Genomic DNA, 24,081 nt, shown 5'->3' with positions numbered 1-24,081 from the left:
AGATGAATGATTTGTTTTCTTATAATTAATAATAAAGGGTCTCCGATTTTAATAATCAATTTGGTTTATCACGTGATAGGCACCGTCAGAGCGAACCTGACAAAGAAGAAGAGAGGCCCCGTCACAGGGAAGGCTCTCGAGAAGACCGTCAATACCTCAGGGAGGATCGTCATCGGTCCTAACGGGGTTGGCCACATAGTATCGGGTGGGAAGTCGAGGACATACTCCGGCCGCGTGGGAGCACTCATTAGGGATAGAGTCCCTATGTTGTGGTCAGACTGGGGCGAGGTCCCGCAGGAGGTTAAGGACATGGTCCACAATGTGATGTCGGTGAGTTTACAAAATGCCTCAATAATATTATGTATTACATTGTTGATTTCTCAAAAAACTAAACTAATAAACGGTTAAATGCAGGTGTGGTCTGACGTTCCCGAGCACCTGAAGAACAGCTGGGCGGACGTTGTGCATGGGGGAAGGTACGTTGGGAAGTTAATGAAAAAACAAAATTGTATGTGATATTAATAATATTTCTAATATTTTTGTTGTATCTGTAGGTACAAGGAGTGGAAGAACGAGTTGCGGACCCACTGGACTACGCACGGGAACGTACGTTCTAGTACCCCTGCTGAGTTCTAGTGCATGGAGTACGAGTGGCGTTGGCTTTTGACATCAGAATTCAACAACCCTCCTAAACAGGTATTTAAAAAATTAATTAGTTATTTTGTCATTAAGTACGTCCGTTTTTAAATATTTTACTAATAGTTTATTTTTTCTTTGAAGGCCGTTTTTCGGGCAAACGCTCAGAACCGGCAACGCAACACAAGGAACCATCGTGCCGGTTCTAGACCGTTCGCTGTCTTCATGGACGAGGCGGCCAGGGAACATCCAGAAGTCAACCGGTACGTCTATACGTACGAGAAGGCATATCTTGAAGCCCAGGAGGATATTGTAAGTCATCTTACGCTTTTAAATTTTTAATTTTACTTATATATATGTCAAAATGTTAATTGATCATTTTTTTCTATCCAATTAGGCGAAGGTGAGGGAGGCTAGTGACGAGGTGATGAGTGCTATAGTGAGGGAGACATGGCCGGACACGCAGGAGGAAGAGATGTCCTAAGCCATGTCCCGGATCGACACTTCGAATCCGAGGGTTGGGGCGAGGATCATGAGCACAGCCTTCCCACCGCAAGGAAACAACTTCTACTGCCGGGGTCTAGGAAAGAAGGATGAGAGGGTCTTGAAGACCACTCCAGGATTTCAACGAAAGGCAGCCTCGACCAGCAGCAGGACGACTCAGCAAAGTCGGAAGTTCAGAGACTACGAGAACAGCAAGCTGCTCAGGCTGCCTATACTGCCGCGGTATATGCCACCCAGCAGGCCCAGCAGCAGCAGATGTTCCAGTACTTACAGGAGTCTACAGCTGCCCAGCTTCAGGGACTTCCGGCTCCGCCCATGCCTACGCCTATACCGCTACCTCAGACACCGCAACCTCCTCCGCAGCAGCCCCCAGAATCGGATATTGATTTAGACCATCTAGATTTTGTGTAGTTGATCAATTATATAGTTTTATGTGCTTGTTGTTGGTTATATGGAATTGTTTAGGTGTATTTTGCAGCTTGCTTGGAATGGTAATTTAGAAATTTCAGGTTTTTTTTTTACTGGAATGGACTTATAGCTGACGAAACATGCCATAATTCGTTGGCTATAGTATTTTAAATTTTTTTTATAAGGTTTAGCCGACGAATTAAGGCATGTTTCGTCGGCTATAGTTATTTTTTTTATTTTTTATTACATATTTAAGCCGACGAATATCTAAAATGTTTCGTCGGCTAAAGTCTCAGACTACGGTCGACGAAACATTGAAGATATTAGTCGGCTTAATTCTGGGACAGTAGCCGACGACGTCTTTTTGGTCGGCTAAATTTTGGGACAATAGCCGACAACGTCTTCTTGTTTTGTCGGCTAAAGTCATCGCCAACGACTTTTTCCCGACTAAACCATAGCCGACAAAAGCTCGTCGACTAAGATGTTAGCCAACGAATTTAGCTAACAGGCCGACGAAACTTTTTCGTCGGCTAAAGTGCTTGTTCTAGTAGTGCAAGTTTTTGATTCATATGACCTCAAATGTGAGCTTTTGAGCCTATATATGTGTTATTCTTTCTGAGTGATAATTGAAATATTCTTATTCGTTTTCTTGGCTATAGTTTTTCAAAAACCTCATTATTCTTTTAGTTTGATTGATTGCTCCCCATAGCTTTTAATGAACTCTAGATGACTAGAACTCACTCTTGTGGACTTTCGAAACTTTTAATCATAAAACACTCTGATTTTGGAAAGGATAAATGAAACTTTTTAGGATGATCACCATTGCCAAATAAACTTGTCCCTATTTGTGTGCGTTGCACACCCTTAGTTTGAGCCCCTAGAGCCTACATTAAGCCTTTTCTTTTATCACCCATGTAATTTTTACCTGAGCTTAGTACAGTGACATCTCTACCTTTGTCCTTTGGACCTAGTAGAGCATTTTGTGTGAAGACTACTGGAGGTGACGATGAAGAGAAAATGTGGGGGAATGAGTTTCTGAAATGTCCTTGTTGTTTAAAAAGAAAAGAAAATGCCGTAGAAAAAAAAAAAGCAAAAACAAAACAAAACAAAACAAAATTTCGGCAGAAAAATAAAAAGAAAAAAATGGACAATGTCTTTGTGTTGTGAAACGGGAGTTTTAGTTGTAAATGGAAGGCCTAAAAACAGAATATTTGGCCTTTGTTCTTTTTCACAATGTTTGAAGGTGTTTAGAATGACGAAGAGCCCAACAAGATGACATTAGGCCCTTGCTTTGGCGACATAAGGCGTGTTTGAATGCTCTGCTAGGTCCTTAGGAATTCTTTGCAATACCTACTCTTAAATTCATACCCCTAGCCCAGCCCCATTAATACCTTGTAAAGTTTCTTTTGATCCAAAAGATGAGTAAAACTTGATCTGTGGAGTTTGTTCCAAAAGTTGAGCCTATGGTATGGTTCATTTGTGTGAGTAATTGATTCTTTTAGAGGTTTATATATGTTCTATTGTGCTTTTGTTCATATAAATGCAAGCTTTCTGATTCTATCTTGCATACTTATTGAATGATTTAGCCAGAAAATCTGAGTGAAAAATGAGTGCATATCTTGTGAGAATGAATCATACTTGTTTGAAACATGCTGAGCTTAAATATCACCATTGTTCTATCATGTCCTACATGAAAATATGTGATCTATGCATGGCAATTAGCTTCTGAAACTTCATGGAATGATTCTTGATTGAGTGCTAATTTTGATGCCAAGAGATTGGAGATTCTGAGACAATATGTTATGGGCAATAGAGTTGTTTGTTTGTTTGTTGAGTTTTGTAGTTGTGTAATTTCTGGTTTGTGTGTATTGAGTTTTTTGTTTGATTTTGCTAAGGGACTAGAAAAACCTAAGTGTGGGGGAATTTGATAGGTGCATCTTAATGTATTTTCGACCCTATTTAGCTATGTAATTCCTTTAACAATATTCATTTTAACTTAGTTTGTGTTTTTAGGTCGCAAATGAAGCCGAGGAGCACAAAAGAAGCAAAAGATGAGAGATCTTGAAGGAAAAGGAATCCATATGGCACAAGGAAAGAAATCAGAAATATGCCAGGAATTGGCAGTCAACTTCGACAGAGGATTGTGATCAGCTCACAATGATCCATGAGATGAACTTTATATCAACGGAAAGCTAGAAGAGTCTAGTTTCCAGAACTTTTCGCGGATCATCAATAGCTATTTTGGAGAAGAAGTTATGATCATTTGAGTGGCCAAAGGTCAGTCTGCCCGAATTTCTGAATTGGACCGAAAGTTTAATTTCAATGCCCATACCACATAGGCAAGCCCATAGACGAAAATTAGGGTTCTCTAACCCTAATAGCAGCTGCTCATACATATAGGAGGAGTTGGAGACGGCAAAGGCATCACTTCTTACGCACCAAAAGTCAGAAATTGCCGTTCGTCTGCTCTCCATAACCGTAGCTTTGTTCCTCCCATATATCCTAGTTTTAGCTTTAGTTTCTGCCAAGATTAGGACTTTTCCGAAGCTTGGCAATTCATCTCTTCCGTGTTCTACTCTTGACGTGCTTTGAAGCTTTCTTTGAAGATCCAAAAAGTGTAAAACATGACTTCTACTTCTGTATTTCGATTTAGTTTTAATTTTAGTAGTTTTTCTTTCATCTTTGTGACGTTTGGATTTGATGTATGGGATGATTTTGAACTATTGTTATGAAATTTTCAGATTGTTTATGATGTTTGTTTAACTTAGATCATGCCTACTCTTGTGTTAGAAAGTCTATGATTCCAGTTTAATTCAATATGCTAATTCAGCCAAGTTAGCAAAGTCATAATTTATGCTAGGCCTTTTCCGGTAAGTGTAGATTAACAAGTGGTAAAAATTGGGATTCATGTGATATGGGTTTCGATTAAGAACAAAGATTGCGTGTTAGGTTGTTAAGCCTCTTCCAGTAAACAAATCTAATATGTTCGAGTTCATCTTTTATGCTTAATGATTCATGTAGTGTGTTGTATGAATGCGCTTCGTATTAACATGATATATTGTATAAAATATTCTATGTGTTAGGACTTTTCCAGCGTAGGAGACTTGAGAAGATTATATGGGATGCATGACCTCTTTCGGCATGTGTTTTGAATTCGTTTCTTGCATATAGTTGGCATGATTCTAAGTTTTGGAAATTGAAACATTGTGATGACTTGATTATGTAGTTTGAAAGGCTGTTTTCCGTGTGAAAGAAGATGATCGCTTGTATATATTAGTTTAGGTTTATTTATCTTGCATTTTAGTTAGAAATTATCTCTCAATTCCCCCAATTTAATTGTAAATGTATTTGATTGTATATTTTTACGTAAATAATACTTGTGTTTATTAGTTTTACTAACGCTTGTTTTGCAAGGTACCCTCAATCTCCGGCCCAATACGATACTCTACTTACTCAATGCTGCTAATGATAAGGGTTTATTTGATGTAGACTTTACACTCGTCAATGCTCACGTCACACCATATTGCGGTTATATACTACGCCATTAAGGTGGACAGACACATATGGCTAGCTAACATTTATATACATACTCTCCTCATAAATATATATTTATATTCACCGAAAAATCTCATTTTCAGTAATTCTCCAAAAGAAATAAAATCGTCAAATTAAAATGACGTCAAATGCTCAAACAAAAAAAATTATTCAACAATAAACCGTTGCACGCATATTATTTAAAACAAAAGTCCACTCACAACTTTAGGCATAAGCCCAATGAAATCCAAATCGCCACTCAAGTGAGGTCTCCTCGAATCCTGGCACAATAACCATGCTTAGGACCAAACTTCAATTTCAGAAAAATAAATACTTAAATATATAACCCAAAACTCTTCCGCCTAACCCACTACCTTTTCTAGGGTTAAGCTTATCGGATTCATGCCAAACTCCACCCACAGCCTCATTTCATTTATTTCAACATTCTAAAACAATAATAAAGGAAATCCAACGGTCAGATTCTACCCCATTAACCGCCAAATTCACCAATCTTTGAAAAATCCCGAACCTATGCAAAACTCCTCCAAAAATTTCAAACTTTACATCAATAGACTCCCCTTAATACAACAGATTAAAAAACCCTGAAAACCACTTCACAGCGGCTACGTCGCCGTCTGCTCCGCCGGCGGCCGACTTCAGCGACCTCCAATGCTTACCAAATTTTAACACCATCTTCCTCTCAATCCGCTCTACAACTTTCCTAACTAGCACAAAGTCCAATTTCAAGCTTAACTAGGTCAATCGAACCAAAACACACAATAAAACCCTAGAAATTCAACTCAACGATTCTCCTTACCTAGTCCAAGAGGGAGTGAATCCTTTTGAGGGATTGATGCGCGGAAGGAGAGCTTCCAAAGGAGCCAAGCGACTCCGACTATAGTGGCCGAAGGAGGGAGTTTCGACGACAGAGCACCACAGACAGCCGAAGGTTTTAGGCGCAATATCTCCCTCACGGCGGCGCTAGGGAAGCTCTTACCGGTCCAGGAAGTAAGCTGGATCGAGGGCCGACCGATCGAGACCAGTGCGGCGGTCTGAGACGACCGGACGGCGGCGGACGAGCGCGGGACTTCTGGCGGAGGGAGAGAGCTCGGGAGGAAAGAGAGAGAAAAGGGAGAAAAAGTGTTGGGGTTTTTCCCAACCGATTCCTACCCATACCAAATATAATCCCAACTCCACAAAAACACCACATAAATAATACCCTAATAAAAAATTACCTTTTTACTAGCTAAAATTTATCCTTTTTACCGTCGTCAAATATTTCTCCTACGAATAATTTCTTCGAAATAATCATCCCTCAAAACATCTCTAGGGACCTTTGAAACTATAAACTCATTGACGAAGACGGTAAAACTCTTATTAATACCAAGCTAGTAAATAGAGTAAAAATTTAAAAGTCGGGATGTGACACCTGGAGCCTTCCTGCTCCCCAAGTTCATCACATCTCCCAAAATACATCAAGCCTTAAATCAACTAATAACAATCTCAAATGGTTATCAGAGCATATCTATAATGAAGGAAAAACAAAGAATAAAGAATAAGCAGAAGCAAGCTCTGACTATGCCTCAACTCCATGTACGCTCGACCTCAATTAAACTTAGCCTGCAAACTGGGCATTTAAAACCAAAGGGCCCAGGGGAAAGTAATTTAAAAACGTTAGAGTGAGTGGACAAAAATAAATTAAATAATTTAACAAATACATAATTTATATACTTGCCCATGTTTCAACTTTTAAAACTTAACTGCATGCAACTTTGATAATCCAAATAACTTTAAATCCAGAATTCCATAAAAATAGACAAACCAGCCCCGCTGGTTAATCAAATACAGAAATCTCGAAAACAGAGACGAACTAGCCCCGCTGGTTAATCAAATACAGAAATCTCGAAAATAGAGACAAACCAGCCCTGCTGGTTAATCAATTACATAATTGAGAAAAATAAAACGAGGGGAAGAGATATTACCATGAAAGAGGAGCCTCCAAGGCTCGGGTCGGTGCCTCCCAGGCTATAGTAGCGTCCCATGCTAAGTGCTCGACTCACCTATGGTGAGGACCGCTAATAACGCTAGCTAGCAATAAATAATAATATCTGATCGGTGCTTCCCAGGCTATAATAGCGTCTCACGCTAAGCTCTTAACTCACCTATGGTGAGGACCGCTAATAAAGCTAGCTAGTAATGAATAAAAGCGACTCTATAATATGGTGCCTAAAAATATACGAAATCACTTAAATTCATAAAGCTTCCCCAAGATCATGCGAATGGTACGGTTCCCAACCGTACTTGGAAATTATCATAAGAAATTTTAAAATAAAACTCGATGATGTGTCTCACACATCAAAATATTATCAAATCCATAATTATAAGCGAGATTTAATTAACAAGTATAAATTGTAAATAATTTCTTAATCCGAAAAATACTCACTAAAAATATTCTCAATGTCAATATCGATAATCCACAAGTAAATTAGAAAGTTATAAATAGAGAACTACCAAAAATTCCATTTTCGGTAATCTTTTATAAATCTCAAAGTCATCAAAATAAAACCGATAATAATTAAATCCAGAGTCATATAGGATATCAAAACTCAAATACTAACTTTATAACCCGAGCTCAAATCCATAAATCATGACCAACCATTAATCAATGCTTCAAACTCAAATAATTTTCAAATCATCTCATAAACCGAAATTATAATATAAGCTTGGGAAATAAAATAATAAATTATAAAATCTTGCATGCATATTTATTTAAAACCAACATGTCCACTCACAAATTTAGGCATAAGCCCGACGATATCCGAATCGCCACTCAAGGGAGATCCCCCTCGTATCTTGGCACAATAAAAATGCATAGGACCAAACTTCAATTCCGGAAAATAAATACTTAAATATAAACACCCAAATCTCTTCCGCTTAACCCACTACCTTTACTAGGGTTAAGCTTAACGGATTCATGTCAAACTTCACCCACAACCTCATTTCATTTATTTCAACCTTCTAAAATAGAAATAAGGGAAATCCAACGGTAGGATCTTCCCGAGAAACACACCGATAAACCCAACTTCAAATAATCCCAAACATATTCTAGACTTCACCATAATTCTCAAACTTCACACCATTGGACTCCTCTCATCATAACCAAATTAAATAACATGAAAAACTACCCAAAAGAGGCGGCCGGCCACCCAACTCCGACTACCTCCAATGGCTACCAAATTTTGACACAATCATCCTCTCCATTCTAAACAACTTTTATAACTAGCACAAAGTCTAATTTCAAGCCTAACTAGGGTAATCGAAGCCAAACATTAAAAATCCCAATTTAAAACCCTACAATTTCAAACCTTCGATTCTCCTTACCTAGCTCGAGTTAGGTCGAATCTTTTTAAGGGTTTGCTACCCGAAGTCAGACCTTCCAAACGGGACAAGAAACTCCGGCTTTGGTGGCCAGATGAGAGAGTTCCGGTGAAAACTCTGTTATGCACAGTCGCATCTTCCCGGCGTCATATCTCCTTCATGGCGGCACAAGACGGCCAACAACCTACCTAGACTTGAAGAGGGATGTCCAAGCTTCGATTTGATACCCACCTTGCCGCCCAACTCGGCCGGACGGCGAAAAACGGCTGTGATGAATCCACTACAGGAGAGACACGGGAAGGAGGAGAGAGAAAGAGAAGGTGAGTTCTGATTTTTACTTTTTGACCTTTATACCACGACCAAAAATAGTAACTTTAGTTTTTAAACCATAACTTTTTCATACCAACTCCAATTTTAACGTATAGCATATCCACGGATTCGTATTAACGTCCTCTACAACTTCCTTAAAGAAATTTTCCCAAAATAGTTTTCCTACAAAAAGTCAACTCCAAGGTCCTTTAACAGTAAATGGTTACTCAACTCAGTAAAATGTCAAAATAACCTAAAAGTCAATAACCGTAAATTAACTTAAGAACCGGGATGTGACAATGCTTCTTGTCCCAGCTCTGTACGATACCCGATAAGCGTTTCAACCTGCAAAAATAAAGGAATCACCATCATAAACCAAGCCAAATTTTATCCATGCTAAATGAGAAAAAAATCTCGGATCTCCTCACCTAATAAAATTTGAACATTCAACTATCAAACAGTTAACAACTAATCCTATACTATATTAACCCCTTACAGGTAGTTCTATTTCCTATTTCACACAAGGACAAAACAATTGACTGTTGAACTCAAAAAGATAGACTTGTTATGTGAACATAGGTCATACAAAAGCAAAAGTTTGTAATAGAGCATGGAAAGTGTAAGCATATAAATAGCAGCAAGAACCTCACATCAAATTAATCCAACTGTGCAACATCAATCCACCACAAACCATAGCTATATAACTCTATAACATTGTTCCATATATATAGTATGACACAGAAAACCGCTGCCACAAGCTCAAAGACAAGAAACCCAAAAAGAAAAAGCATACACTAAATAAAATTTCTCAAACAATCAAGTACCAAAACAAATGACTCACATGAAAATAGTAATAGCAAAACTCCTATCCACGATAGAGCATACACTAAATCAAATTTCTCAAATAATGAGTATATCCTTATTCTCTCTCTCATTCCCAACCCCACGAAACTCCCAATACTCATGGCTAGACCTAATTTCTAAAACAACCCAATTTCATCTGCTATTTAGTAACAATCCATAAATTACCCAAAACCAAAACAAAACTAGCGAGACCCAATTGAAATCCAAGAGGATTAAGAGCCATGAAATCCAGTTGACCTAGTTTCTAAACTTGAAATCTAGTTACCAACTGAGAAAATAAGAGAGAAGAGTGATGAAGTACCTCTAGCAAAGTCGAATAGAGAGAGACACGTGGGGTTCAGACGTTTATTTCGAGCGTGGTCTGAGAAAGAGAGAGAGAGAGAGTATTAGGCGTGTATCTGTCAAAGTGAGAAAAAAGGACCGCCAGATTGAAAAAAATTGGGCGTTAAATACCATCGCATATTCTTCGTTTCCATGCCACAACATGATATAACCGTAGCAAATAATTTCATTGTTTGACACAGCGTGTCATTGCCGTCGCAAAATAAATTTCTTTTCACTACCCCATGTTTGCCGTCACAAAAGAAGAACTATTAGTGACGGCATTTGCACGCCGTTACAAACCGTGGTAGCTAAAACAATTATTTTTTGTAGTGAGAAGTACATTGTTGTCGGTAGTGAGGAACTACCTTCTCCGCCCATAGACCAGTCAAGAAACTTGTAGATACGATGTATATCTTATATCGCCAAGCATAAGCAATGACCTCGTAGACCGTGCTCCGGCCATGGCGGGCCCCGCCTCCGACATACTTCCGGTAGACCGACATTCGGGTTACCCCGCCATGGTGAAGGATCATCAATGCCACAACGGGAATATGCTCCTCCAAGCTCCACAAGAAGGCACCATAAAAATATATATGTGTAATTAGTCCCACATCGAAAGTATAATATGTGAGGAAACCTTCCTTAGCTATAAAAGGAATGCTTCTCATATGTAGAAAGCCTCTCGCTCTCTCGATCCCTCTCTCACCTCAACTGATCCAACTTCACTATTCCACACTTGTAACACCCTAGGCATTGAGGCCTCATGATAGTAGATTCGAGTGGACGTAACCATGCCCTCCGATGGCATGGTGAACCACTATAAATGTTGTGTCAATGTATGTGTTCTCTTTTAATTATGTTCTTGCATAGCCTAGGGGATCTTGCAGAAGCATACACCTTCCCTACATTTGCAGCAAAGTCTTCATTCTCCAAAATTAAATTCTTCACGTGTTCCAACGAGAAGTTTTACATATATAGAATAATTTATTGAGTATTTTATAGTTACAATAATATATATATATATATATATTTTGTTATAGTTAATAATGTTGTAACATATTTTATTGTTGTAATTAATGTCGGAATCTCTAAAATGGAGAAGCTGTTGGAGTTTGAGCATAATTTTTTTTAGAGCCTCTGGGTTTTTGCTTCCTCATTTTAGAGAAATTTTGAGGAAGTTGTAAGAGATGCTCTAAAGGAGATGCTCTAAAGGAGGCCATAAAGGAGGCCGATTGATAATTGATATTCTCCATAATAAAATAAATCTTTATAAATTGCTCACAATCGTCCGAAACAAAAAAAAATTAGATGCTCAAGTTCTCATGTTTCCTTTTGTTACTTCTAGGGCCTATTTTTTTTCGCACTGAGCCTTAAATCTTTCAAGACCAGTCCTGCCTGCCGATTAGCTTGGGCTGGGCCAACCCATAGCCCAAAAAGTAGGGCTAAGTTTGGGCCTACCCTTCAGCCCTGGGCTGAGACTACAGGCCTAGTTGCATATGTGAACGAACTAATTCATTAAATCATATTTTCCTTTCATTTCTTTTATTACATTTAGTTCAAATCATTAACAAAATCTTAACTTTTTCATAGTTTTTTGTTTTCTTTTGATAATATATATATTGTCTTTCTCAAGTAAGGATGTCTTTATTTATTCTTACGGTGCAGATTTCCATTTTAGACTCACTTTTCAATCGAATTTTCACATTTTCACCGTAGTCTTTAGATAATAAAGTATAGATCATCTATACAAAATTTTAGCCAATTTGGTTATCATTAAGTCACTCAAAACTGCATTTTTCTGTTTTAAACATGAACGGTTCAAGTTCGACAGAATTATGTTCATCTGTTGGTTTAATCGAATTTGAGTGCTTTAATGGTAACCAAATTGGCTGAAATTTTTCAGAGATGATCTATACATTATCTATACATTAGTATCTAAAGACTAGACGGTGGAGATATGAAAATTCGATTGAAAAGTGAGTCGAAAGTGAAAATCTGCCCCGTAAGAATAAATAAGGACCTCTTTAACTAAAAAAACCTAATATATATATAATAGCCCGGTACAGGCTTTTTAAGACTGAGGATTGTGGGCCTTAATATTTTTAAGTAGCTTGACCAGGCCCAGCCCTTAAATTTTAAAAAATTATAAGGCCCGACCCATCTTATTTGACGACCTCTAGTTGAAGATGAGATTTTACAAATCTTAAACCTATTTTAGGTTTTACACGAAAGATCGGAGATGGTCTCGGTAAAATTAAAAAAGAAAAAAAAAAAGGAAAAGGACGAAAAATGAAGAAAATAATATATTAGTGGGGGTTGGGGGTTCGAATAATCCGAGAGAGAAGGGTGGGAGGGCACAAGGAGCCAAAAGCGCATAGCTGAAACCGATCCCAAATCAGAAATCAGCCATCGCCCAAGGAGTCGCCGTTGACATGATCCTTTCTTCATCAGAAAACCACCACCTGTACCTCTAACCGCAATGGAAGGTCAGCCTTCGACTCTCTCTCTGTTTTTTTGCTTGTCAATTTATAGGGTTTTAATGTTTGCACAGTTTCAAGACGCAAAACTAAATCAATTCAAACAAAATTTATAAGAATTTTTCCTCAAAAGGAAGTGAAATTAAGGTCTGTTTGTTATATTCCCAAGTAGAATTATTCTTTTGACGAGCGATTTGTATGAAGTCACAGTGTGTTACAACTGCACTACCAAAGGACTAATGTTGAAGACTCGATATCAGATATGAAATGACAAGTTTATCTCATTTTTCATGTGTGATCATTTGGTTGGTGTTATCTGATCTTTATTATATCATGGGTTTTAATTAACATAATTGATATTCTTTTAGGTTTGCCTAAACAACACTTGTTGGAAATGACCATGTGCATGAAATGTATATGACACCTCATTCTTCCCATTTCGTTTAAACTGCAGTTGTGCAGTAATTAGTAGTGGTTGTAGCTCATTTTCATGAGCATAGATGTATAGCTGACGGAGGCTGTGAGAATATTTTTTCTGACAGCTTTGAAAGTTATAATGCATCAGGAGAACTAGCTTAGTTAAGGAAGCTATTACTATAAGTAGATTTTCGCAAATTTTCATGGAACTTGAACTAAAGACCGGTTGGACACTTCTATAAACTGTGGCAACTGGCAAGTCATCAAGAAAAGGACAGGTAGCACTCCATTGTAAGAGTAACAGCCACAAGAAATCATAAACAAGGGTGGATGCATTAGATAAGTTGGATAGGGTGGTAAATAACAAAATAAAAGAACAACACATTCTTGGTCCAACTTTATTGTTCAAATAGTTAAATTGCAATAAATTCCAGCTCTTGATCAAAAGTGTTCATCTGACAGACTTAAGCTATCACTGAAATTCCTTATTTTTTCTTTTCTCTTTAGATTTACAATACAGTTTGGAATTCTCCTAGGTGGTTGTTAGACCAGAGGTTCTGCTTCTTTTGTGCGGAAATCCCTTATAGCCACTTTTTATTTTTTCTTATAGTTTATATATATATTCCCCTTATTTGGCAGTGAAACTGCCGATAGTTTACAAGTGGCTTGTTCTGTATGTTTATCCTACAAAGTTGGAGCAGGAAATTGAAGTTTTAGAATTTCTTTAACCAAAGATTACTTTGTGGGGATCAGTTAGTAGTGACTAAAATTGCCGTTTCCGTTGCTTATGTTCCCTGTTATATGTATGGAGCTTCTGGGTATCAGCACATAAATATTGTGAATTATCATCTCAACTTCAAAAATTCAATGCTGACCAGTATCATCTGTGACACACACATTTAAGAACTTGCTTGTCTACATATGTGTATTCTGGTTTGGCTTCCCAGTTAGCTGATCATCATTATTGCACCGTCTCTGGCAGGTGGGTCTCCGGACCAAGAATCAATAGGGTCTGGGACAAAGAGGTCTACTGTATCTTCTGGGAGTAGGTCTCGTAAACGCAAGGAATTTCTTTATAGGTTTGTGGACAGTGACAGACTCATTGTAAACCTTGAACAGTGGTTTGAATCTGTATGCAATAATTTAGGAACACAGAAACCTGCCTTCAGTGAGCCTTTTGAGTTGATAGAGCTTCAAAAGTTTGAGTATGCATTAGAAGGGATTTCATTTCAGCAGTTGATTAGGATGCCCAGTGCTGTTCATGCTTCAACTTCTGGTGTGGTGGAAGCAACTGCTTATCTTGCCATTGAAGATTTTTTACATGCCAGTGTTAAGGGCTTGTGGGAAGCATTCTGGAGTCATGATGAGCCCATGCCCTTCTCTGTTGCTTGTCTGTACAATGAGAACTTCAGATTCTATCAAGCTGAGAATGCAGTTGCTGAGGGTAAGCTTGGAAGTCTTTGTGCTACTGGTATATTACTAACAAACCCTAGACATCCGCATGGGAAGTGGGATCATATTCTTGAGTTGGCTCTCTTAAGGCCTGATATTGGAGGCTTTGTTGTAAATGGTGATGGGCAGCCTTTGCTCTCTGTTATTGGTGAGGCCCTTTTCTATGCTATCCGAGTACTAATATCAAGAAGCTTTAGTCGAAGGAAATATTGTCAGACTGCAGACTCTGTTTTTGTTCTTTTAGTTGATTCTCAGTATGGTGGGGTTGTAAAGGTTGAAGGAGATGTAAATAAGTTGGAGTTTGATGTTGATAATGTATATGATTGTGCTGCTGAATGGATTCAAAATCATTCTACGGTTACAGTCTCTTCAATTGACAGGATTTGGAACAAGCTTGGAAATGCCAACTGGGGAGATATTGGTGCGTTACAGATACTTTTTGCTACCTTCCACTGTATCACTCAATTTGCTGGATTTCCCAAGCACTCAGTAGAGGATTTAGCTGCAGATCATGGTTCTCGTCTCCAAACAAGAAGAGCTGAGAGGCAGTTGGGGAATACTGAGATGAATGGGAATAATCTATTTCGGTTTCAGCAGCGCAGTGTTTCCCCTGAAATTGTTGAAGTTCAGGATGATTCCGTCAAAATTGAGTCTGAACAGTTATTGAAGCTAGAAGTAGGATCTGTATTGTGGTTGGAGGATTCTAACCGGCAGAAAGGTTACCAGATCAATGAAGTTATGATTAGCAGTGAACATCCATATTACATTGCATCTCCAGTGGAAGATCCTCAGAAAATTTTGTTTCTATATGTTGGCTCTCATCCGTCCCAGCTCGAGCCTGCGTGGGAGGATATGAATATCTGGTATCAAGTTCAGAGGCAGACTAAAATACTGACTATTATGAAACAGAAAGGCCTATCTAGCAAGTATCTACCCCAGTTGAGTGCATCTGGCAGGATTATTCACCCTGGTCAATGTCAGAGACCCAGCTCGGGTGGAAATTGTGATCACCCTTGGTGTGGCACCTCGATCCTTGTGACAAGCCCAGTCGGTGAAACAGTAGCTGATTTGATAGATCAGGGTAGATTTGGTGCGGAGGCGGCTATTAGGTGTTGCCATGATTGCTTATCTGCACTTTCAACTGCTGCTTGTGCAGGAATTCGGCATGGAGACATCAGGCCAGAGAATGTGATTTGTGTCAGGTCTGCTGGAAGACATCCGTTTTTTGTTCTCATTGGCTGGGGACGTGCTATTCTTGAAGATAGGGACCGCCCTGCAATGAACCTTCATTTCTCTTCAACCTACGCTCTCCAGGAGGGAAAATTATGCTCAGCTTCAGATGCTGAGAGCCTTGTTTATATGCTTTATATTTCTTGCGGTGGGGTTTTACCTGATCTTGATTCAGTTGAAGGGGCACTGCAGTGGAGAGAGACTTCATGGTCTAGGAGACTAATTCAACAGAAGTTAGGCGAAGCCTCAACTGTGTTGAAAGCATTTTCTGATTATGTTGATAGTCTATGTGGGACACCATATCTCATGGATTATGATATATGGTTAAGAAGGATGAGGAGAAATATTAATGAGGAAAATGGAAAGGAGATTGATATAACAGGCTAAGTTATTTTTCTGAGGAGCCATTGTATTTGTAAGCTGATGCCAATTTTATGCAACCTTCTGGAATCTATTACTTGGGAGGGAATATTGGTTAAAAAAGTTAAAGATTGATCTGGCTGCCTCCCGCGAGAGATTCAAGGGTTTGCGGTGGTGTTTCATGATTGGCTTACGGGATCTGCAGAGATGAGCGATGTTTTGCAAACTTTTTATACCTCCATGGTGTATGCGAGGATCCAATGGAGCTGAAGGATAAAAATTATTTGGACGTATTTGCACTCTGCATGCAGTTCCTTAGCACAACAGGAGATTGAAATCAGTTTTTCCTTCCAATTCTGCTGAAGAATATATGCTGTATTTATTACCATTCCTTGTAAAGACGTACCATCCAAAGTTACCCTCAAGCTTGTGCAACTGGTACGTATGGATGGGATTTAAAAGAGTCGATTGTCTATAGGCTCCCCATCCTATTTCCGAAAGTGTTTGCGTGCAAATTTAACAAGCACTGTCTGCCCTCTTTTTGATTGATTTCCTATATTGCACAGGTCTTCCACTATTGAGATGAATCATTACAAAAAAGAAAAGGTCTTCATACGAGGGGTATCAAATTTACAATGTCAAGTTGGGTGGAACCTCTGCTGCTCTAGTCAAGTTGTGCATTGCAAGTTCTTGTCCTTGAATGAGTTCCTAGTGTTAACGGTTTACGCTGCTCAATGATGACAGTGATAACAAACTTCTCAGGTTTAATCTCTGTTCCTTTGCGGATAATAACACGGGAATTCGCCGTTTTAGGAATCACTATCAAAGAACATGATATAACAGATGAAAATTTCACACCGTTCATTACGCATCCTTAAAGTACATTGCAGTATAGAAGTTATGGAATACATTCATTTATTGATACTGAACTGGTCAATTTGGTATCCTGCAATATTATTACCGACAGATCGACCAGGAAAAGTAATTAAGAAAAAAAAGTGAGCAGGCTCATTCTAGTTTGAATTATGGTTGGACTGCCTCGACTTCTCTCCCAGTTTTCTCTGTGATAATTACTCCATTTGTCTCCAGCTGCCCTGTTTGGACCTTATTACATGATACTGCAACTACTGGAGCCTTGGCTTCTCCATTTTTCAGTTCATGATTACTATCCAAAGGAGGAGGAGCAGTAGTAGTAGTGCCAGTATTGGATTGGATGATTGTCTTAGTCCACTCACGTAACTGTTCGATGGCTACTTCATCTGTGTGTTGAGAAACAAACCCATTGAGCTATTTACTTACCACATAGAATTAGAACAGGAGTGTGACTTGTTACGATTTGGGTTATTAATATATATCTCTCTCGCAGATGCGAAATATGTATGTATTAGACATATGTACTGACCTAGCCTAGGGACAGTATGGCCTTGTGGGTGCCTTATGATGAGGGGGTTGTGAAACTCAGAAGCAAGCTCCTCAGAGGGTAGTTTTAACCAATCTTTGGCTCCTATAAAGTGGACAGATTTGGCCTTGATTTTTTGTTTGTAGGCAATCTCGCAGATGCTTGGCTGTCGGAACTTTGCTCCTGATATCGATATGAAAAATCTGAAAGTTGGATGCTCCTTCAACAGTTTTCCCTGCATTATATAGGATTGATAAGTTGACTAAATGTGCTATACGTCATCTAGGAAACAACACAGAGCTACTTAGCTAACTGCATATATACCTGAGCTTGGTAGCCTAACAAGAGTCCACAGAGTGTCGCGCCCTGAGTTAAGATCGGTTTTCATAGTATAATATTAGTAACTAATACACCAGCTGCTGGTTTTATACGTTCTCAATTAGCTGCTGGATCGATGGAGATCAATCAGCTATAGTAGGCACGTCATGAAGGAATGAGAAGTTTCAGTTTAATGTCGTGTATATCATTACCTGAGAGAACCCAAGCAAACCATCAAAGGGGCCTTTGCCTGTTATGTAGTCACATAAATAAGAGATGCATGCTTCCAAGTTTGTGTACTCCATAAAGTCCTGATTGAACAAGGAAAGGAAATAAACTGCTAATTAAGTCCTCTTTTCCTTTTCTTTCTTTTGTTCTCTTAGTCAGTTTGGCAAACAGAGAATAAAGGGATAGTTATCTGAAAGTCTGGAAGAACTGAAAGCATATAAAAAAGGTTTTTACCTTTTCAAATTGGAACCACTCAAAATAAGGAGGTGGGAAGATGCCTTCTATGTCAGATTTTCCACCAGCAGGGAACTTCCCATCTGGAAACTCCTATAATTATAAACAGAAAACTCATATTTCTGTTTATCACATTTCCAAGAGGGAAATATGCATATACAACAAACTCATAAACAGAAACTCTGGTAAAGAAAAAAAACATTTATATTGGAGAGAGGCAAAAGGGTATTGTGTAGCAAGGTCACTGAGAAGAAGATCTCTGTGAGGCAGTTGCTAAATAATATGGAAACTAGCTACTCAAACAAGATTGAACACCAAATAGAAGTAGCTATAGTCAGCAAAATCAACTAGGAAATCAGCAGAATCCAAACCATATGGTTCCTCAGACAACATAAATCCATGAATATCCTTTTAGCTATTTAGCCTATTTGAACTAAATCTTGAAATGCTTAGAAAATGATCAAGGAAAAGACAAAATTTGCTAAGAGTCACAGAGCATTAAACAAATTGATTGAAAAGAGCAGAGGCAACTATGTTAGTTGGGTTGCTACTTTCTCATGTAAACATGCACGTAACAAATAAGTTAGCGACTAGCGAGAGAGGAGGTAAAATAGACATACCATGTCAAACTGAGAAAGAATAGAAGCATCCCATTTGCTAAGTTGCTTTTGCAGGAAGCTGCCACTGGTTCTAAATCCATGGAGGCATAGAATCTTCAACTTCTTGTCTTTCTGGCTTTCCATTCTCCTATATCTCGGCCTCACTCCAACTCACTTTGCTCAACAAATAACAAAGGAACAATGTCGATGTGTTTGTTTAATAGAGGAGAGGGCAGCTAGCAACCACTGCTACCAACTACTACCTCTCTCATTTCTCAACTCATCTACTCCCTTTCTTAGCTTGGTTGGTTGGTTGGTGTTCCACGTGCACCAGACTCTTGATGTTTGTTGTTCACGTCGCCATGACACTAGGTTTCGATTAAATGTGGAGCTTCTACTTGAAGACACTAATAGAGATATCAATGAGAATCCAGGTCTTCATTTTGAATTTAAGACTAAAACCAAAAAAAAAAAAAAAAAAAAAAAAACAAACAAATACTAAGTTCATAACTAAATAGTTCGTCTCCCTGGGTTTGCAGACACAATCTTTCTCTTTTTGCTATTGCAGCCTACGCTTTTGTATAACTCTAATAAGACTTGTTTTTCTTTTAAAAAAACAAAAACAAAAAAAAAGCATTTAGTTATGTAGGACTCAAGTCTTGAAGACCTTGCCAAACATGAACTATAAATCCCATGGTCTTCCCGTAACAATGTGAAGAAATATTGGAGCGCAAAGAAAAATGAAGATGATGACATAATAATACTGGTAAATTCAATTCACAACATTTCCCCAATGCAAGCATTTCTTACAACATCACATATTTTGACACTCGACCTTTTTCTCCACCCTCCAACAGTAAGGCCACATCAGACAAGTCACCACATTTTCCCCTTGAAACTTCATAATCTCTTCAGACTTTTCTTCCTTGCATCAATTTTCTTCTTTTCTGCCTGTGCTTTTGTCAAGCCAGCTTCTTTCTTCAGTGTCGTACTACTTGCTACAGTTGATGCAGCAGTACCACCAACTCTTGTCTCCACTGCAGAAGCTACAATAGCCGGCTGATCCTGGCCAAGTCCTCTTGCAGTGACAATCAAAGGGACCAGTATAGATGGGATTTGGGATGGCAGTGGCAAAGCAGCACCACCTACCGTGATCTTTTGATCAGCATTAACTGCCGAGGTGTTAGATTGGTCGACGTTCAGTGCAGTAGTAGACTCAGAAATAGCTCCTGTTTTAAATTTGGGTTTTGGCTTGGCATGGATCCCAGTATAAAGCCTGCATTCAAGAGCTAACAATTAATAATCACATGTCATGGTACATCTAATAGTCAATCCCTATCGAAGTTTACTCAAAGTTGGTATATTGGCATAGCTCTGATACCATGAAAAGTTGGTTTGCTGTTCTGCTATGTCTACAAATTTGCACTATTAAGATGCTAGCTACGTGGGTCTCTATTTATAACATGAGCCTAGATTATGGCACATAACTTCTATGATGTGGAGCAATTGCAGGGGTTTGTATTAGAACTCCACATCTCATACTATGATACCAAATTGAGCGAGAGTAGAGACTAGAAGTTTTACAGTATAGAGTATCAACGAAAAGAACACACATTATTAAGAAGTCCAGGTCTAAGAGCTGTTTTCTGGCAATTCTAGGTCTATATGCTAATCCATATTTCCTAAATCAAGCGTCATCTCTTAGAGCTCGTTTTGGACAAATTATCTTATTAGGACAGTGAGAGCCTAGGAATCAAAATCAGCCAGTACCAACGATAGAACCAACAATCAAACGTCTCAATACATAATTCCAACAACACATCTAATTGAAAGTTCTACATGCACAACCATCCAAAAATTTGTATATAAACTCCCAATGCTACCTAATCAAGCAGATAACAAAACGAACTGTAACTCACCTGGCATGTCTTGCATATTCCTCATAATTCTCAAGCAGCATCTTGCCTGCTTGTTCATTTAAGGCTGATTCTGGAAATGGTTCAATCAACAGACATCTGACTACCTGTTATCACAGAGCATGAAGCAAGAAAATTAAAGATAAGAACAAAAAACAAAAATCAAATCAGAATGCCTGAGAAAAAACTCAGTAGACAGACAGAAAAGAATTGGAAAGGAAAGGAAGTCAGTCAATGAACTATCAAAGAAAACTTACGATGAGAACATGTCGTAATCCAAGACTTGGATTCCAATCTTTTTTTAATGTGTTCACACAAATCTCACCGTTATTTGCAATGTTTGGATGGAAAATTCTGGTCAGAAAGTAACCTACAACAATTATAATCCAAGATCAAGATATGACCAAACTAAAAGATTAAACCAGATAGGATTGAGTGTGGGCATGAAAAGGATTAAGAGTATATGTGCCATCAGCGTAACCCTATCTCTTAAGCTTTACAATAATGTAGTCAGTTACTACTGGCAGAATGAGTCAACAGAGCAGGCCCATAAAAAAAAAAGAGTAATAATTTCTGATAATGCATAACAAAAAAACCTTTGGGAGGAGAGTGTGGAAAGTCACGAGATAATAACAACTTCATACGAAAAACACCATTCTCGTAAGGAGTGCCAGCTGCAAAGTCATGAAATTAGGTAAGTAATCATCCTAAAGTACATTCGACAAATGCAGGATTGAGAAGACTAGAGTACATGCCTGGCCCTTCAATATCAGCAAATATGAGTGAAAAGTCATCATCATTCACACAAACTTTAATGCCTTCAGGAGGGGATTCGTCAAGACTCTTCAATTCCTTCGCAAGTTGCTTGATCACATTTGGTGGCAAATTTTCATTAGTAGCCTGACATGTTAACATAAGTATAAGATTTAGATGTATAGTTAAAATTAGAAAAGGCAAAGAAAGCACGTCTAGCTCAGGTTTTTTTTGTTTTTTTTATTTTCTTTATTTTATTTTTTTATCTAAGAATGGTTCGGGAAGCTAACATTATAATTACACTATTGTTGGTTGGCCCAACATGTACTAGGACTATGACTTGCCCTTGGCCTACAAACTTTCAAAGACAAGCCCTCAAGCAAATTGAATAAACCAAACAACTATCATGTAAACAACTCATGTGGCTGATTTTTCAATATAAAGAGGATTTATATTTCAAACACAAGGGCTGGTGTATCATTGCACAGACGGATTGATGTTTAACCGATCATGTACTCTCACAAGTAGAATGAAAGAACCTCAAGCTGGATTTGGAGGAAACATCATCAAATCTTAAGATACAAATTGCAACATACTATATTTCCTAATATCCATGAGTTCCCTGCTCAAAACATGGGACGTTGTGGCAAAAGATAAAAATCTTCATGAAAAAGGAAACTCTAGCGAATAGCTAGGTACCATGAAGCGGTTCAAACCCCAGACCATACTGTAGTAAACCCTGCAACCCCTTGTTGGTGCATAACACATCTATGTTTAACTAGAAAGATGAAGAACATTACCATGGAAATAAAGGAATTATGTCCTTGGTCAAATTTTGCCGCAAAAAAACTATTTAGCAACTCTGTTATTTTGTGCTACAAACTTTTCAACTTCACCCGTAAGTGTGATAGAATTAGGCCAGCTGTCAGTGGAGATACCTGCAATAAAAATTTATGGTTAATATCAATAAGCAGGAATGTTCAACTCTTAGTCATGTGTCAATAATCAGGACTGTCCACAACTCATATTAGTCATGTGTCTCCAAAGAAAACAAATCTTAAACATCAAACACAGCGGTTTACAAATACATGCAGAAGATGTATATCAGAACTAAAGTGAAGAAAAAATTGAGGATCGTGGTCACTGCTGAACTAACTCCGCATTCCTTGGACCAAAGAATCAACAACCTTATAATTAACATCAAAGGAGGCTACTGACTCATAGTGAGTTGCCAAAACACGGAAATATACAAATCAAGAGAGTTTGGGTTGGAGTTTCACCTTTTGGTATAGTAATATTCTAGCTCCTTATTGCTCAAATTTTGTTTAGGAAAACTAGGGCACACAAACTAGGCGTATGTTTCTCCTAGTGAAATAAATAGTCCAGCATAAGTGAAGTCATTATTTGATGCAAGATTCATAATTGACAACAAGAACTGAAATCAAAAGAAATTGACACCATAAATAATAAGTCAAGAGATTCCCATTTTTCTAACCCTCAAAAGAAAACTAATCAACCCACCTAGATCCATGGGATAAAAAGACAACAAGAACCTAAAACAGGCATAGAAAAAGAATACCCAAAACGAGATCAACCAAGAAACGTGAACTGATGATGCCAATTTCACAACGATAACAAGTAAACAAGCACAGATAAGAACACAAACTCAGGAATCTATAATTCGCAGTTGAAATTGACGACGAAAACCTAATCTCGGAGAAGAAAGATTACCGACAAAAGAAAACGCAGATGAGAATTCGCCGGGAGAATGCTCAGTGTGCTGGCGATGATTGAGATTGAGGCGATCCGAAGAAGAGAGAGAGAGTTTTGATCAAAAGAGAGAATATATTATTTTTCGGGTGCTTTTTTTATTTTTTTTACGGAACATTATTATTCAAGCTCAATGATTATTTTAAAAGACGGATAAAAACAAACTAATTTGAAACGAGGTGTCGCTGCACCTGATCTTCACCATTATAGACGTTGGAGTCTTGGAACCCGCGCTTACACGCGCTCTTGTTTTATTCCTGTATTGCGTTGTCATCACACGCGTTAACGCTTTTTCAAATATGTTTACCGTCTCAAAACCGTCTCGGTTTGGTTTGTGAAAAATAATAATAAAAAAAGAAAAATTGTTCATTTTCTGTGTTGTAAAAAATAAGAGAAAGGGGTTCTTTCTAAAATTTATAAGAACCACTTTTATATATCATTTCCTTGTATTTATTACTCATAATATATTATTTTATTATTTTAATTAATAATTTTTCACCCCGACCCAGCTGACCCAACTAAGAGCTGGGTTGAGGATTAACTGTCAATATCCACCTCAAATTTCACCCTGAAACCTGAAGTAAATCTTGCAAGGACCACATCCAAAGAAAATTTAGCGAAAAATTCGGCATAACCTCCCTTAAAAATGGACAACCCTTACCTGAAAAACAATTCAAACCACACTCCTATATCGACACATCCAACCTCAACTCCTGGAGCCACCCGCTCCCCACAATACAACCACCACAACAAAATAATAAAACCATCTTTTGATCCATCTTATAAATATCCAAATAATATAACAAACTTCAACCTTCAAATATTCCAAATTTAACTCTAAGACTTAGCACACAACAGAACTAATATACATTATCCTTAAGGTAATCAGAGCCGCTAGAACTAGAGGAAACAAGCATTAATATGCGGGTAGGTTAACATGTAACCTACTGGTGAAAGGTGGTGGAGAAATG

The 24,081-nt window shown here is 38.2% G+C and overlaps 3 protein-coding genes across 3 annotated transcripts; 1 reads left to right on the top strand and 2 right to left on the bottom strand.

Moving 5' to 3' along the window:
* Nucleotides 1-12,292: 12,292 nt before the first annotated feature.
* Nucleotides 12,293-16,487, top strand: LOC101309762. Its single transcript, XM_004287153.1, has 2 exons — nt 12,293-12,443; nt 13,834-16,487. Exons 1-2 carry the CDS (start codon nt 12,437-12,439, stop codon nt 15,918-15,920), a joined length of 2,094 nt encoding a protein of 697 aa, XP_004287201.1. The 5' UTR covers nt 12,293-12,436; the 3' UTR covers nt 15,921-16,487.
* A 386-nt stretch (nt 16,488-16,873) lies between these two features.
* Nucleotides 16,874-18,856, bottom strand: LOC101310345 (dihydrofolate reductase-like). Its single transcript, XM_004287155.1, has 6 exons — nt 18,693-18,856; nt 18,073-18,165; nt 17,823-17,921; nt 17,617-17,658; nt 17,296-17,527; nt 16,874-17,152 (listed from the first exon to the last, which is right to left on the bottom strand). The coding sequence occupies exons 1-6, from the start codon at nt 18,813-18,815 to the stop codon at nt 16,917-16,919; spliced, it is 825 nt and encodes a 274-aa protein (XP_004287203.1). The 5' UTR covers nt 18,816-18,856; the 3' UTR covers nt 16,874-16,916.
* A 487-nt stretch (nt 18,857-19,343) lies between these two features.
* LOC101310053 (ubiquitin-conjugating enzyme E2 22-like) lies at nt 19,344-23,285 on the bottom strand. Its single transcript, XM_004287154.1, has 7 exons — nt 23,072-23,285; nt 22,141-22,278; nt 21,343-21,487; nt 21,184-21,261; nt 20,845-20,957; nt 20,591-20,694; nt 19,344-19,947 (listed from the first exon to the last, which is right to left on the bottom strand). The coding sequence occupies exons 2-7, from the start codon at nt 22,141-22,143 to the stop codon at nt 19,572-19,574; spliced, it is 819 nt and encodes a 272-aa protein (XP_004287202.1). The 5' UTR covers nt 22,144-22,278; nt 23,072-23,285; the 3' UTR covers nt 19,344-19,571.
* Between the last annotated feature and the right edge of the window lie 796 nt (nt 23,286-24,081).

This window comes from Fragaria vesca, linkage group LG1, assembly GCF_000184155.1.
Source record: "Fragaria vesca subsp. vesca linkage group LG1, FraVesHawaii_1.0, whole genome shotgun sequence".
Lineage (NCBI taxonomy): Eukaryota > Viridiplantae > Streptophyta > Magnoliopsida > Rosales > Rosaceae > Fragaria > Fragaria vesca.
This window is presented reverse-complemented; position numbering and strand designations above follow the sequence as displayed.

Bases quoted from the DNA above. Each gene is read 5' to 3' on its own strand.
- LOC101310345 (XM_004287155.1), bottom strand. From the start codon at position 18,815: ATGGAAAGCCAGAAAGACAAGAAGTTGAAGATTCTATGCCTCCATGGA. The intron at 17,528-17,616 runs GTATATATGCAG...TATATAATGCAG, and splicing joins TGTTAGGCTACCAAGCTCAG to GGAAAACTGTTGAAGGAGCA. The intron at 17,153-17,295 runs GTCAGTACATAT...CTCAACACACAG, and splicing joins CCATACTGTCCCTAGGCTAG to ATGAAGTAGCCATCGAACAG.
- LOC101310053 (XM_004287154.1), bottom strand. The intron at 21,262-21,342 runs GCATGTACTCTA...ATGACTTTGCAG, and splicing joins TGCTGATATTGAAGGGCCAG to CTGGCACTCCTTACGAGAAT. The intron at 20,695-20,844 runs GTAAGTTTTCTT...CTGTGATAACAG, and splicing joins GATTACGACATGTTCTCATC to GTAGTCAGATGTCTGTTGAT.